The sequence below is a fragment of the Epinephelus lanceolatus genome, chromosome 3, assembly GCF_041903045.1.
Source record: "Epinephelus lanceolatus isolate andai-2023 chromosome 3, ASM4190304v1, whole genome shotgun sequence".
Taxonomy (NCBI): Eukaryota; Metazoa; Chordata; class Actinopteri; order Perciformes; family Serranidae; genus Epinephelus; species Epinephelus lanceolatus.
In genome coordinates, this window is record NC_135736.1 from 26,558,353 (window position 1) to 26,573,543 (window position 15,191).

The following is a 15,191-nucleotide window of genomic DNA, read 5'->3' on the forward strand; positions in this document are numbered from 1 at the left end:
TCGAACTCCCAGTGCACACTTTAACTGCACTCCTAAAACATTTACGACTACAGTCAGACATTCTCTGTCAAAGCCGGGTTTTGCTTGGTCTCCTGGCACTGGGTCACTGGATGGGGGAACAGCAGTGGTGTTGGGGGTTTTGACGCTTGATTGCGTTTACCACCCCCCCCCCCCTCACATCCCACCGATAAAACATATGGATTGTGTTACCACGTCGCTGGCCAATGCTTGATTGCGAAAGCCCAACAAGAGCCCTCGTTTGCTCTCTCAGTCTAGACCTGTCAATGTGGATCAAACTGTGAGAGCTCAACCTCAGATCAAAATAAAGGGGAAATCTGGACCACATCACTTTGTTTCCATGTTCAGTTCGAATTCTTAGAATATTTTGAATGAGAGTCGGTCGACTTTATCCACTTGGACGCACACATTCATGTTCTCTGCAAAAGAGGAATTAAGGATGAGATGTATCAATTTAGTATGCTAAGTACACCATTTAGCTTTAGCATTTGAGCCATTGATAGCAACCCTCTGTCCCTGCCAGAGGGCAAAAAGCCCCAGTGTTTTCTTACCCCACTGTTAAAGAAGGGGTGATAATAGCTTACAACACCCAGATTCAATGCGTCTCTAGCCTGGGTGACGCTAGCATGACCTCCAGTCCCCAATCCCCTGACCCCTAGCCCCAGCCCAAAGGCATCAGAGGGGGAGAGAGAAGAGCGGAGGGCTTAGAGGTAGCAACAGTGGAAGTGTAGCAGAGGAGCCCAGAGGCCAGAGCCCCTTCCAGTGACCCATGACAGGACAGGATTGGGGATCAGAGGGGCTGGCCTCTGACCAGGCCGGAGCAAAGGGGCCACTGCACATAATGGTCCATGCAAGGCAGGCTGGAGTGTTGGGGAGCGAAGCCCTCAAGGTTTTGTTAGTATGTGTATGTATGTGTGTGTGTGTGTGTGTGTGTGTGTGTGTGTGTGCACATCCTGCCACCTCCAGCTCAGATTTACAGCAGGCTGCAGCCAGTGAACCTGGGTGAGCTGGAGGCCTTGTTAAGAGGCTGACCTTTAGTTTTAGGTCAGGTTTTGTGGAGTGAGGAGATTTCAGAAGTGAGGAAGTGCTGTGTTGTTTTAAACCTGTGTGTTTGCTTGCTCATTTGATTGGATGTCTTCACCCCATTGATGAGAGGTAGATGTATTGTACAGCTAATCTTAAAAAAAAAAGGGGGGTCATGTTGTTAAAGGAGTGTATTTGTTTGTTTTTGTGTAGAGATCACGTTGCATATGACCAGGCTTGTAAAAAAAAAAAAGTTTTAAAAACACCCTCACTAGTGAAAAGTAATGCCAACCCCTGACTTACTCTTGTTTGGTGTTTCGCTTGGCTTTATTTGCATTTTTTCGATCCTGTGTCTCTTGGATGCCTGCTGTTTACGGTCTGGCACCTGGTCGCTACCTTTTTATAAAGCCCCAACCTCACCTGAACGCTGTGGGGGTAAACGGCCATCAACATCCCTGGCACAGAAAATAAGACAAATATAAGAAAATACAGGCAGAGGGCAGAGTCTCTGAAGGAAAATACACCACCACACATTGGGTTTTTTTTTTTTTTAGGAAAACCCTGCATAGTATATTTTCAAACCTTGCCACTCAGGCTCAAGTTTTAGCATGTAATATTTGTATGATGTCTTCGTTGCTCTTTGCCTTACAGACTAAAGCATGTCAGCTTGGTGTTGGCGGTGGTCTGTTCATCTCTGATGTCAGATTGTCAACATGTTTGTATCTTTCTCTCCTTCTCCAGAGCACAAGTCAGCACTTGTGGTCACAAAGGCTTTATTCACAGACAGCAGGGCTACTGTCAAATCCCCAAAATGAATGCGTCTATATTTAGAAACCATACAGTTTGACGAGTCATACCATGACATACGACGAGATTTAAGAGGTTTATTAGACTGAATATTACCACTATTGTACTTTTTACTATCCAAAAATGTTCCCCAATTCAGTGAAGAATGGAGTCATGCTCTGTGTTATACAGTAAGATATATTAAAGGTAGGCTGTGCTATGCAGGGTTTTCTGAGAAAACAATGGATAGACTCGTCCAAAATAAACTGTAATAATGTAGCAGCTATGTGCCAGACCATCAGCAGGAGGGAGCTATGAAAATTGCAGACACAGGGCTGACAAAAATGCAAATATAGCGAGTAGAGCTAAAGGTTTAGTCGATTTATCAGTTAGTCATTCAAAAGATCGAAAATCCCCAACTCATTTTTAAAGCAAAAACGTCAAACATGTGCTGGTTCCAGGTTCTTAAATATGAGAATATTCTGCTTTTCCTCATCAATTATGATAGTAACTGAAGAGTCTTTGGGTTTTGGAGTGGGGGTGAGCATTTTTCACAAGTTTTTGACTTTTTACAGTCTGAGCAATTAATCAATTTATTATGAAAATCATCAGCAGATTTGTCTATAAGGAAAACAGTTGTTAGTTGCAGCCCTAATAGCGAGCAGACAACTCATGGGGTTGGCTTTCACTTTCTCTGGTGATACTCTTACAAACAGTAGCCAACAATTCCTGGATAGTATACCTTTCATACAGTATATTAACATCAGTAGTTACTATTTACATAAAGCAGCCAGCAACTGAGACACTCTGGTCCATCCTTGTGTTTCACAATCAGTGAGAGGCACCTACAATTTGAACATTACAGTTGAGGCCTGGAATGCAGTTTGGATTCATCTACATGTTTTTAAGCTCAAACTCAATCTTAAATGTTTATTCTCATTGCGGCCAGTTCTGCTTTGTTAAAAATGACGAATGGCTAAACGTATCAGGTTACATCTCATGTCATAACTGTGTTTCTCTTCACTACCTGCCAGTTAGAAAATACTTTGTGTTGTTTGGGACAGCCAAATAAAATCATCATAGTTAGGAAAGAATTTGGCTGACTGTGACTTTTTCTGTTGTTGTGGAAGAGGGGGGGAGCAGGAAAAAAAGTTTCTCTGCTGCTTAGATACAGACAAACAAGTACTGAAAAGGGAAAAACCACAATCCAGTGCACGCTCGGGGTTTTTGACATCTTCTATAGTGGCCAAAGCACAAATACGGGCAGCAGACAGGCAGTCAGAAATGTAATTACCATGAATAATTGTACAATTTGGAAAACTCCACTGTGTAACTGTTGTAACAGACACACAGGGAGCAATCTCTAAATCATTTCTAAACTGGATTTATACAAGGATTGCATTTCTGTTTTTCTTGCACTTTTTTGTCTTGTTCTTCTTCAGCTTAATACTCTTGGACATACTCAGATCACACCTTTCCTAATCCGATCTCTTTACTTGGGCTGGTTGGTGGTTTCTGTTAGCCTTCTGTAGTTTTCGAAAAATCCCTCATTCAGAACTATCAATTTACCCATAACTAAGCTTATGTCAGCTATTTGGGTATAATCGTAAATGGTATCATTGTTGATGTCATCACTTTTTAGGTAGGTAGGTAGGTAAGTACTTTATTAATACCCTTGAGGAGAAATTTCAGAAATTTGCCTGTAGTGTTGTAATTAACCAGTGAAAATGTGTCTCCGTGCCTGTATCCATGCAGGAGCTGATCCCAGAGTTCTACTACCTCCCCGAGATGTTTGTCAACGCCAACGATTACACCCTGGGAGTGATGGAGGATGGCACTGTGGTCTCTAATGTGGAGCTGCCGCCTTGGGCCAAGAGCCCAGAGGAGTTTGTGCGCATCAATCGCCTGGTAAGAAACTTGGACAGACAAAGGCGCATCAAGCACAATATATAGGCATCAGTATAAAGAGTTAAAGGTCCAGTGTGTAGGATTCAAGGGGATATATTGGCAGAAATGGAATATATTATGATAGCTATGTTTTCTTTGGTGTATCATCACCCGAAAATAAGAATGGTTGGGTTCTTGTTACCTTAGAATGAGCCGTTTATATCAACAGTGGGAGCAGGTTCATGGAGTCTGCCACATTGCACCGTCATGTTTTTATAGTAGCCCAGAACAGATAAACCAAACACTGGCTTTAGATAGGGCCACGTTTCCACATGGGCCTCTGTAGTTACCAGCCACTCCATGAGTAGCTGAACAGCGTCTGAGAAACACTATTTTTGGAGAGGAAGAGAGCTCTGCAGATAATTCAGCTCACAATAAAAACCTCCTGACAAATGAACACTGAAGGATTCCTAACTGGGAGTTCACACTTGGCAGACGAGAGAAGTTTCAGATGGTTGCAATCTGCAATCCTCACCACTACATGCCACTAAATCCTTCGCACAAGAACTTTAAATTATTGTTATAGTCAAGATTATGTTTAATTTGCAATATCTGCATTTTCTGATACACATTGTAAACACACATGCATATTTCTACCTCTGTCTCATGTCACATAAACCAGACCCACTGAGGTCTCGCCCGAGGTTTCCGCCCCTCCTATTTTAGCTGGAAATGCTAATTCAAAGAGACAGTGTTATTTCCTGATCGTCTCACAGTTCTTCCTGTTACCTGAGCCTCCCACTCCTCCGACATGCCCCAGCTCTCAGATTGCTGTGTTGGCGAAGTGATCTAACATCACCTCACCCTCCGATCCCCTATCCGCCTTGCCATCTCTCTCTGCTCCTGCTCGGTCCACACTCATCTGGTGCACGTTTGTGTGTGTGTGTGTGTGTGTGTGTGTGTGTTATTGGGACTGTGTTTTTGTGTAGAGGAATGATACAGTATCCTGTTTCTGATCTCCCCTTCCCGCCTGCTCAGCCCAAAGCAGAAATATTCAGTGTATATGCATGTCGGATGTTGTCAGACTTGCTGTCATATTTTCATTGTAGATGGTCTCTCTTTTCATACACACACAGACACACACACACACACACACACACACACACACTAGATTGTGAAACTAAGGCAACTCTTTAGATCAGATTACCTTGCTTTGCTGTAGAAGGTCAAAAAGCACCAGATAGATTTATTATATCTGTTGTGTGTTTTGCTGGAGCTCTTTATCATTCGTACTTTAGTCCTTTAACTTCAAAAACTTGTTGACTTATTACAGAGTTTTACTGATACTCAAAGGCCACACTGTCCTTGTAAATGAAGATGTGTTGTTAGGATAAATAGGGTAACATTAAAGAGGAAAATATAAATAAGATATATTGCATACGTAGGTTATAATGCAGATAATTATGGCTGTATTTTTGTTGCTTTAAAAATTGTGTTTGACTTCTTTCACAGGCCACAATCCCTCTCAGTAAAATATTTGTTTGGGGTAGAAACAGATGTAGATTCGTGTGCGATGTGTGCCCACAGTAGTAATGGGTGCTGATGAGGCTGGGTGTGCTCTGTGACCTGTGTAGTCTTGTGGTGGGCTCTGTTAACCAGCCTGCTGATATGACCAGGCCCCTATCATTAATCACACACTTCTCCCTCTTCGGCTGTCACCATGGTCCAAGCCAAGGTGGATATATCGGGGGAAGCTTGTTCTGGAGGCGGTTTGCAGTATGGCAGTTTTGTACTCAATCGGGTAATAATGATAATTTATGCCGCTATAGAGGAAAAATACTTGAATTTTTGATAATTATCCAGCAAAGAAACTTGGAGACGTGGCCGCTGATATGCAGCATTGAAAAAATTAGTTGATCAGTTGTTTTAAGCAATTTAATTTTTTTTCAAATGCAAAAACATGTTGTATACAGCTTCTAAAAGATAATGATATCGTGCCTTTGTCTGTGTTTTGTCATTATCTCTGCCAGGAAGATAATGTTTTGGGTTTGGTTTGTTTGTTTGCTCATCAGCAGGATTGCAGAAAAACTACTGGCCCAGTTTTAAAGAATCCAGTAAATTCTGGGGCGGATCCACAAATTATTTTTCACTTTAATTAACATTGCAAGATAGATAATTTGGCCCTGAAGGAATAAAAGCAGTACATTTTAAAATTCAGTAAATGATAGTGAAGTTCAGTAGTGACAAAACATAGCCAGCTGTAGAAATATGATGACTCCATGTCACAGTCCACATTCATGGGTACCAGTAATCCTCTGGGGTAGCCTACACAGGTAGCTGCTCAAACTTCATGCAGTCGTTATGGAGCGCTCAGAGACAGTGGCTTCATGGGAGAACTGGTACAACACCACTTCAAGTGTTACAACGCTTTTGTTCCCGCAAACTAAATGCACACACATCATGGAACTGATTATACTCTTACTGACATTCAGATGTGAACTGTCTGCAAAGAATTCCACCAGAGATATTCATTTAAATTTGACTCAAAAAGAATCATTCTTCACATACAATTTTTCAACAACTGCCACGTTCATGAAGCCATTTCATTTTATGTGTTTTCATATGTACACGATTAAGTGTTCTCTGGTTTTAACAAATGCATAAGTATATGGAATATTTCCTGTTTAGAAACACATAATGAATGCACAGCTGAGATTTAACTGGGCAAAACATGTTTTGCATAGTTCTAATAGTTTTGGAAATAAATCCAGACATATGCAGGGTGTCTGCAGATCCTTAAAAAGTCTTAAAATGTCTTAAATTCAGTTTTATATGTCATTAAATAGTCTCAAACTTGAATTTGTGAGGTCTTAACTGCTACAAACATTTTATTTAATTTCATTTTACATCTTTTAACTTCTTTTTGTTAAGATGAGTGAAGTTTTTCTATGTAAAAGTCTTTAAAAAACTATAATACTGGCATTTTACTTCGTACTTGAACTTCGAGTTGGCAAATGTAGATCTACTTAACTCACTCTAATAACCATATTCCTACATAAAACTTACCTCTGCACATGACCACATATAAACTACGTGTCTGCAATGCTTACCTGTGATGCTTAAATAGGTAAAACAAAATGATTTGTCCAAAAATGGGTCCTAAATTTGGTCAAAAGGTGTCTTGAAAGAGTCTTAAATATAATTAAATTTAACTGTCTGATACCTGTAGACACCCTGATATATAGTGGTTGCACTTGCAGATTTGCATATCATAGAAAACTGTTGGCCTTAGCGGAGGTCTGCACTCTTCAAGTGCCCTTCTAGTTTAAATACCTGTGTGTTTTGGACTATTGCTCAGACCTGATAAGTAATCTGAAAATATTGGCCTATAATGTGCATTTTTTCACAATTTTTAAGACAATTTATAGACCAAGTTAATCAATTAATCAGTGAAATTATTAACAGATTAATTGATGATGTCATAATTTGTCATTTTTCTATTGTAGCACAAATGGTTTCACCATTTATTACCATCTAACTTTGCAGTACTGTAGCTGTAATATTCCATCTTCACTGCTCTCCTGAGTAAATTGTGTTTAATATACACAAGTAGAACATACTCACCTTTAGAATATTCACAATTTGGCTAATATTATTATATACACTCAAAATCAAAAGTCAAAACAGTAACACCGAGGAAACCAACTTGTTAGCATCTGTGTGTTAATGTGCCTCGTGCTCCTGCAAGCACAAAGCGGCTTTTCACTGCCAGTTTAAGTGCAGCAGCCTCATCTACCTCTGCTCCCTTGATTTCCTCTGCTCCTTTCCTTTGTGCCCAATTTAGTACTGCAGAGGCAATTTAGACTTATCCAAATGGTCCACATTCATGCACAGCTACCTGCTAGTTACTGCTTCCAGGCTGATAAAATTTCCATCTGTGGTTTCTTTTTCTACTGTGTGCAAATTGAGATATTGATCCAGTGTGCAGTCGAGCCGACCAGGCAGGTGTAGGTGCACAGAAACATAACAAGCTCAGTTAAAAAAAAAAAAAAAAGGAGCTTTCTGAGGTTTCATAAGGGGACTGTAAAAATCTGCTTTCTAACCACATAAACACAGTGAGTATGTAACACTGCTGATCAGTGAACCTCATATATGGGTAGTAAAGTTATCCTCAGATTGATCCATTGCTGCAAGATGTTGGCTTCAGACGTTATATATTTTTCATGTTGTGTTAATTTTTTCATGCAAAAAACAGCATTTAGATTATGTCTTATAGAGACTCTGATCAGTTAACATTACAGTGTCAGCACTGGGTGTATTGGATCTTTAAGGGAACAAGTCGTACAGTACCACAAAACATATACACACAGAATCAGAGAGGCAGAGTGCAAGAGGTTGGACAGGAAGAATAAAGGAAAAATTGGGCTGTGGACGAGGCAAAGGGAGGGATGTGTGGGTGGACAGGCCTCTGGTCATGACAGATAGCTGGCATTAGAGGGTGTCAGCTGGCAACTGTGGTACTGTTGGGAGAGAGAGGAGCATGGTGGAGAAGAGAGAGGAAGACTGAAGGAGTTAATGGGCTGTTTGGCTCTCTTTAGCTTGTCTGCTGCTAATGGCCTCGCAACACAAGGATAGACAGCAGGAGAGAACACGCAAACACACGCAAATGCACACACGCGTGCAAACACACACATGCCTGCTGTCTCCACCCTGGTTATGAGCCCTAGATGATTAACAGCTAATTAGGGCCCAATCTGGAAAGGCCATTAAAAGCCTCTCACAGTAAAGGATTGTGCTGCTGTGCAAAACGGCAGCTTGTTTTTGTTGTTGTGAGTGAGAGTTGCATGGTTGGTAATGAAAAAAAAAAGAAACATCCAGCAGAAGATAGATGTAAACATTACATCAAACTGCAGCCTGGTTTATATTGCTCTGGTGTTGGAAGTGTCATAGTCCATCACTAATGTTTAGTGAAAAGTGTGTTGCATGGCAACAGATTAACTGTGAGTGTGTGCCTACGCAAATTGTTGTTTAACCTCTGGCTTACACAACACTGAAGGCTCCAGCTCAGTTGAAAACCATAGCTTTGATGTGTTTTGGACTGGTTGGATTTTAGACAGACTTACTGGAGACAACGCACCTTCGCTACACTGAAGTGCCTACAGTGTACTCAAATGCTTGCTTGTAAAGGCACACTCCCTTTTTCTTGACCCATCGCAAACCCACACACACGCACGCACGCAGAGACAGCGGGTCTTGAGGCGGCATGCCACAGAGATCAGGGGCTGCTTGTTGTTTTTACCAGGAGGTCAAAGAAGAGGTTAAGAACTTGATCCCTCCTCCACCAGATAACTACATGTCTCTGGGCACTGTCAGCCTCTCTGACATTCCACTATATATGACCACATCTCATGTCTCAGGTCTGCTAACCATTAGTGCGATAGCAGGTGATTGTGTGTATATGCTTGTGCAAGTTTGTGGGTGCACATCAATGTTTACCTGTGCTGTCATGTGTCCAGGCTTCACTGGAGCTACAGATATGGAGCAGCCCAGACCACAGGCTGTTATAGTAGCCATCTTCTACTGTAAATAGTCTGAAAGAAGTCTAAGTGAGGATTTTCAGGGCTGTGATTTACACATTAAAGCAGCAAGAAGTCCTGGCAAGGAAGTCCTGGCCAAGACAGCAGCATAAAGAGTTTCACATATAAGAAAAACAGCGGTCAAGTATTCCTTAATCCTGTTTTTAAATCTCCCATGCTAATAATATAATCTACTTTAAGGCTACTCTGTCACTCACACCAAGATGAGGGAGCAAAAAATTTAAAACTACTTTCACCAAGGCAGTGTGGGTTTGAGGAATGACGTACATAAGTTGATGCTTGACCAAAGGTTGCAGCTACTAATAGTTTTAAGAGTCAGTAGAGAATATAAATGAGAAGGCAGTTTATGTAATATGACCTTATAAAGAAAATTTACTAGTGTTTCATTCTACAGTTGTATAAGAAGACATCTTTTTCATACAAACTGCACTGCTGTGTGCAGAAACCCAAGTTGGAGACGAAATGCATACTAATCTGTTATTTAGTAGGCTTAAACAGTATGTGAGATGTTTTAGTATGTCCGAAATGCTAATATGAAACCAGCGGAACCTGATCATACTGTTAACAGTGAATTATTACACACCAGCATAAATATCCCACAATGCAGTGCAGAAATGACGACAACATTCATAACAGACCATGACGGACAGCAACATAGTAGCTCTGTAATGTCGGCAAGGATTCAATTAATGTGTAAGCAGAACATTTCATTTTGCCAGGCGTCATATATTTTTCAAGTTTTGAATCATCATGCATGCTGTCAGGTTTTGCAGGTATTGGCAGTACAACTAAGATTGGCATGGTTTACCATGGTTTCGGCAAGGAAGCTCTCAGGAAGTGATGTGATTATTACTAAGGCTGTCTCTTTTGGGCTTTGAAACTTCAGTAATAAATTACCCGCAAATATTTGAAGCGTCAACAGTAATCACTCCTATCCATACAAGCTAATCAACCACCCAAACCCAACCCAACTGTAGTAGGGCAGAAGGAAGACTGTAGCATGCAATATTTGTTATTAATTACTCGTGTTGCCGGTTTGACCACATCACCAGATGCAAAGCAAGCACTTTATGACACTTTTTAGCCGCGGATAACAGTCCACGTATTGTCTCACCTTTTCCTTTGCCACGTTGGAAAGCCAAATTAATTGCTTGAAGCGGGGGTCAATGACTGCACTGAGGACACTGGCCTCATCCATGTCTGACACTTGCCACCTCCTTTCAATTTCCACCACCAAGAAACACTCAAAAACTGAGTTGGACGTTGAATACCATGGCAATGATTGAAGGTTTGAAGCAATCGGGTCAGCCCTGTTAATTACAGCGCAGTGCATCCAAAAAGTTACGTGCTACTGTTTATTCACACAAAAGTGTTGAATGATGGTACACATAGAAGGTATGTAGAGGATTTTTAGATGCAGTTATGGTTCTGGATCATTGTGTGACCAGTATGGTTGCTAATAGTCATGGTGGTTCTCCAGATTTTATGCATCTTTATCCAAGACACTGATTCGTCTGTTAATAAGTGCCAACGAAGACTGCCCATTTTTCTTTTCTGTGAAAGTTGAGAGTGCAATCACCATCCAACCCATTTGAACTCTACGGGGCCCATTTGCTGCTCTATAGTTCACATGTTTGGTTCCCTTCAGTCATCTGCGCTCTTGTAGTGCTGCTGACAGACCTGGAAACCACACACAGGGGAGAGATGGGCAGCACATTACTTTCAGCCTTTTTCCCCTTTATAAAGCATCGGCTCACTCAAAGCAGTGACAGAGACATCACTTAAACTGCCCTCACAGAACGAGTGAGAGACTTTGCTCTTGTTGAATGGGCAAAGCCGATTGAGTGATGGGTCAGAAGTTGATACTGAGGGGGTTGACCACAGGTCACCACCACATGTGGTAAACCTTCACTGTAAGTACCCAACATGTCTCTGCTCTGTGGATGTTAGACACCAAAGTTGTGTGATTCTTTAAAAGTAAATGATGTTATCATTATGCTTAAAGTGTTTTATCTTACCTTGATGACATATTTGAGTTTGAGGTTTGCCCAAATCCAGTCTTTATCTATCATTTCAACTGTGGCTGCATCTTTACTATTTTTCCATTGTAAAAATCTTAGGACCCCTATGACATTATGTACAAATGTGAGCCCATTCCACAAAACAATGATTTGGCAATCAGTCCGTAACTTTTGTGACTGATTCAGAACTTCATTATGGAGCTACAAAACCATTTCAGCTAAACATACTGTGCATTTTATAATGCACATGCATAGTTTCTTACTCTTGCGTCTCATGCCCTGATTTCAAGTAATAACTCTATTAAATCTAATTTTTGATGTTGACATTCAATCAGCATTGAAACAAATGACTCATTGAATAAACAATGACTCAAGCAGTCCCTGTAATGTGAAATGCTTATCCCTAGTGATCCTAGTAAGAAAAAAATCCAAGCTTTATCATTCTAAGCAGCTCTCAGTGACTTTCTGCACAATGTTTTTGCTTAATGATTGCATTTTTAAATCCCAGTAGTGATCAGACATTGCCTGATATCGGACAGAACTGTCAACTTGTTACACTTGGTTTACATCTTCAGTCTTAAATTACAGCCACTCTTATCGATTTCCACTGGGGAAGGGCATTCTGTTTTCCCAAACCAATCACTAGAGACCAGTGCACCCGCCTTAATCTTATATCAATTAAGTCTACACTGATGAGTAGCCTTGCCAACATACTGGTATTGCTAAGGCGTTAAGAGTGGAGGGGAGCAAATTAGAAACAAACTACATTCCTCAATAGCATTCATTCATTTTTTTCCGTAACCACTTATCCTGTTAGGGGTTGCGAGGGTGCTGGAGCCTATACCAGCTGACACTGGGCAAGAGGCAGGGTACATCCTGGACAGGTCACCAGACTATCACAGGGCCGGCACATAGAGACAGACAACCATTCACACTCACATTCACACCTACGGACAATTTAGAGTCACCAACTAACCTGCATGTCTTTGGACTGTGGGAGGAAGCCAGAGCACCCGCTGAACCAGGAACCCTCTGAACCACCGTGCCTCCTCAATAGCAGTGTGTATTATTACTACTTATTATTACTACTCATTGGCTCCAGCGCAGTGCTTGACAACACTTGACAACATCTTGACAATGGCATCAGCCCCGCTCATAAGGCTGATCAGCTCGTCCCCCTGCTGAGCGCATTGGATCGTTTTTTATTTCAATCGAGAAACTTGCTGTCTCATGTTATGATGCCAGACGAATCGGTCAACTCAACACCTCCATCCTTAAATTGTAAAATTGTGGGCAGCCATTTCTAGTAGTGACAGTAACACAAGCTGCTATTCAAAACCCTTATGGATGTTAGATGTCCAAAAAGATTCTCAGGACTTTGCAGATCAAACTGGTATAAATAGCAAGTGAATACTGGACTTACATTTGACAGGAAGCAAAACAAAAAAATTCATTGTGAGATCCATGCTGCCTGTAGTATATATGGACTGTGTGTTGTGTTTGTGGTGTAGCTACAGCTTCAAACTTAAAACAGAAGTTCTCTCTGAATTCACTCTGCTAATCTTCACTTTGAACTATGATGGCGAGCCTCACACTTGATCTTACAGCTGTTAATGTGGTCACCCCACAGTCATCCTGCCTGCAGAGGTAAACATCTACATGACTGCTCAGCGCTAACAGACAAGTGCCATATTAATATGAGCCAAATCACCTTTACCCCCCCAAACTCCATGCACTCACACTATCAGCGTCTTTGAAGGCCACTTTCTGAAGTTTGTCATTTTTATATGCTGACAGCCGTTTACTATGTCATCATGGCAGACAAGTCCATTATCCGACCAGTTTGTGATCAAGCAAGGGGAAAGGAGGTGTTTTGGGTGCTATTTGCTTTCCGATAAGATACTTTATAAAAGTGATTATTGTGACAAATATTGTGTGCAGAATAGTGTCATGAAGAATTGTCCAGTGTACAAAATCTGAGGGAGCACAGAAAACAAAAGTGTGTCCCACTTTTTTTCCCCACAAGACACATAGCCAGACATGATAGCTCCCCAGCTTAGACCACCAGCTACACAAAGTCAAAGATCATGGCTGTTTACATTCACCTCTCATCCGCACCGCATTCTCTGATCAGACAGCCGCTGGGACGCACATAATGCCGTTCCCACCAGCCTCCCCATCTTATCCTCACAGGAACCCCACGGGAATTCATGTGTGAGCTGAGGTAAACCACTGCAGGGGCCAGTCACTAACCACTAAGATATACTTACGCACTTGTGAATGACTGAGTGAGTGAAAATCTTACCGTCATCTAGCCCAGTACGACCTTGTGCAATAGAACACAGTTTAACATGTTAGCCTAGCGCTAATCTATTCCCCTGGTGTCTCCTCTGAAAGCCTTGTTTTTGGATGGGAATGAGCACGTGGGGTAGACGGGGGTTATCTGGCTAATGTCAGGCAGCGCTCACTGTAGGGGTATTGTCATGCATAAGGGCAGACATGTTTACTGTGTGCTCAGTGTTTTACGAGCTGTCCCCCCTCGTCTTCTCTGCCTCCCCTCCTTCCCCATCCCTCTCCCCCTCCTCTCCTTCATCCTCCTCTTCAATGACGTAATGGAGGAGGCTGATGAGAGCCTGAGAAATGGGATGATCTACTGCTGCTGACATACTCACTCACTAATGTTGTCCTTCTCCCTTTTCCTGCACTCCTCCACGCTCTCATTTCACTCCTGCCAAAGTCTACTGAGGTGCTCTTTTTTTGCTGTATTACTCTGTTTTCACACTCCAGCACTTTATCTCTCTCTGCCTCTCAAATCCCTGGAAATCTCTGTGTCGTCATCTTTGCTATATTTAAACAGTTGTTTAAATTGTCTGCCCTCTGCCCCGTCCCAAGCTAATGTGTTTAGTCAAGATTTAAGAGCAACGGTTATTTTGTATATGTTTTTTGCAAGCAAGCACGTAAACACACAATGTATATATAACCTTTTATCAAGACGATAAGAGTTTAGCAACATGGTAGAAATCATTATCACAGTATTTGCTAGGATTTTATATGACATTAATGTATGTCAGAATATTACATATGTATGGAAAACCTAAAAAATAATCTAATGGGAAAGCAATAAAACAGCTTCCACTCATAGACTGTATAAAAGTAATGGATGTAGTGGTTTGTGGGCTCCCGTTTTGAAACCTCGAGTTTGTCATTTTGGCAGTTGCTGTCTTTGATTTTTTTTTTGAGCCAGGGGTGACTAAAATTTGACGAGAGGGTGGAGCTGTGGAGGAGCAAGTGGTAGCAAGCGAGTGATGACCCATAGACTGTGGTAATGCCTCACAGACAACCTGTCACTTAAAGTGGCCCTGCCCTTAATTATGCATAACTTTATATATAAAAATCCACCCTTGCACAGCTGGCATGAATGAGGAAATTAGCTTCAAAGACTAAAATCATTTTTTGTACCAGGCTGTAAACATGTTTATTTGTGCTGTAAAGTTGGCCATTTCAACTTTGGGGTCTGTAGGGATTGACTCGCATGTGGAGCCAGCCTCAATTGGTCATTTGAGTTATTGGCACTTTGCGTTGGCTACATTTTTCAGCCCTGGAGGTTGCCACTTTCACTGAGCATCAATTGCTTAAAATGCTTAAAACAAGAAATTTCTAAACTCATTTTATCAGCTTTTAGTTAAAGCTTGTTTAGAATATTAATTTGGACAATGTAAATTTGTACAATAAGATGATGAGATCACAATATGATTCAGAAAGTTGATAAATAATGATACTGAGTTATCGCCAGCCATACAAGAGATCATACTAATAAGAGCAGTATTCTGTGTGCTAGTTTAAGCCTGTATTTGTATTC

General features: G+C 41.3%; 1 protein-coding gene across 7 annotated transcripts in view; it reads left to right on the plus strand.

Moving 5' to 3' along the window:
- Window positions 1-15,191, plus strand: part of lrba (LPS-responsive vesicle trafficking, beach and anchor containing) — a 236,340-nt gene that overhangs the window by 183,427 nt on the left and 37,722 nt on the right. For all 7 annotated transcript variants that reach the window (XM_033624965.2, XM_078166196.1, XM_033624967.2 and 4 more), the window contains exon 46: window positions 3,583-3,735. In XM_033624965.2, coding sequence (XP_033480856.1) covers window positions 3,583-3,735 — 153 coding nt within the window. The remainder of the gene's footprint in view (window positions 1-3,582; window positions 3,736-15,191) is intronic.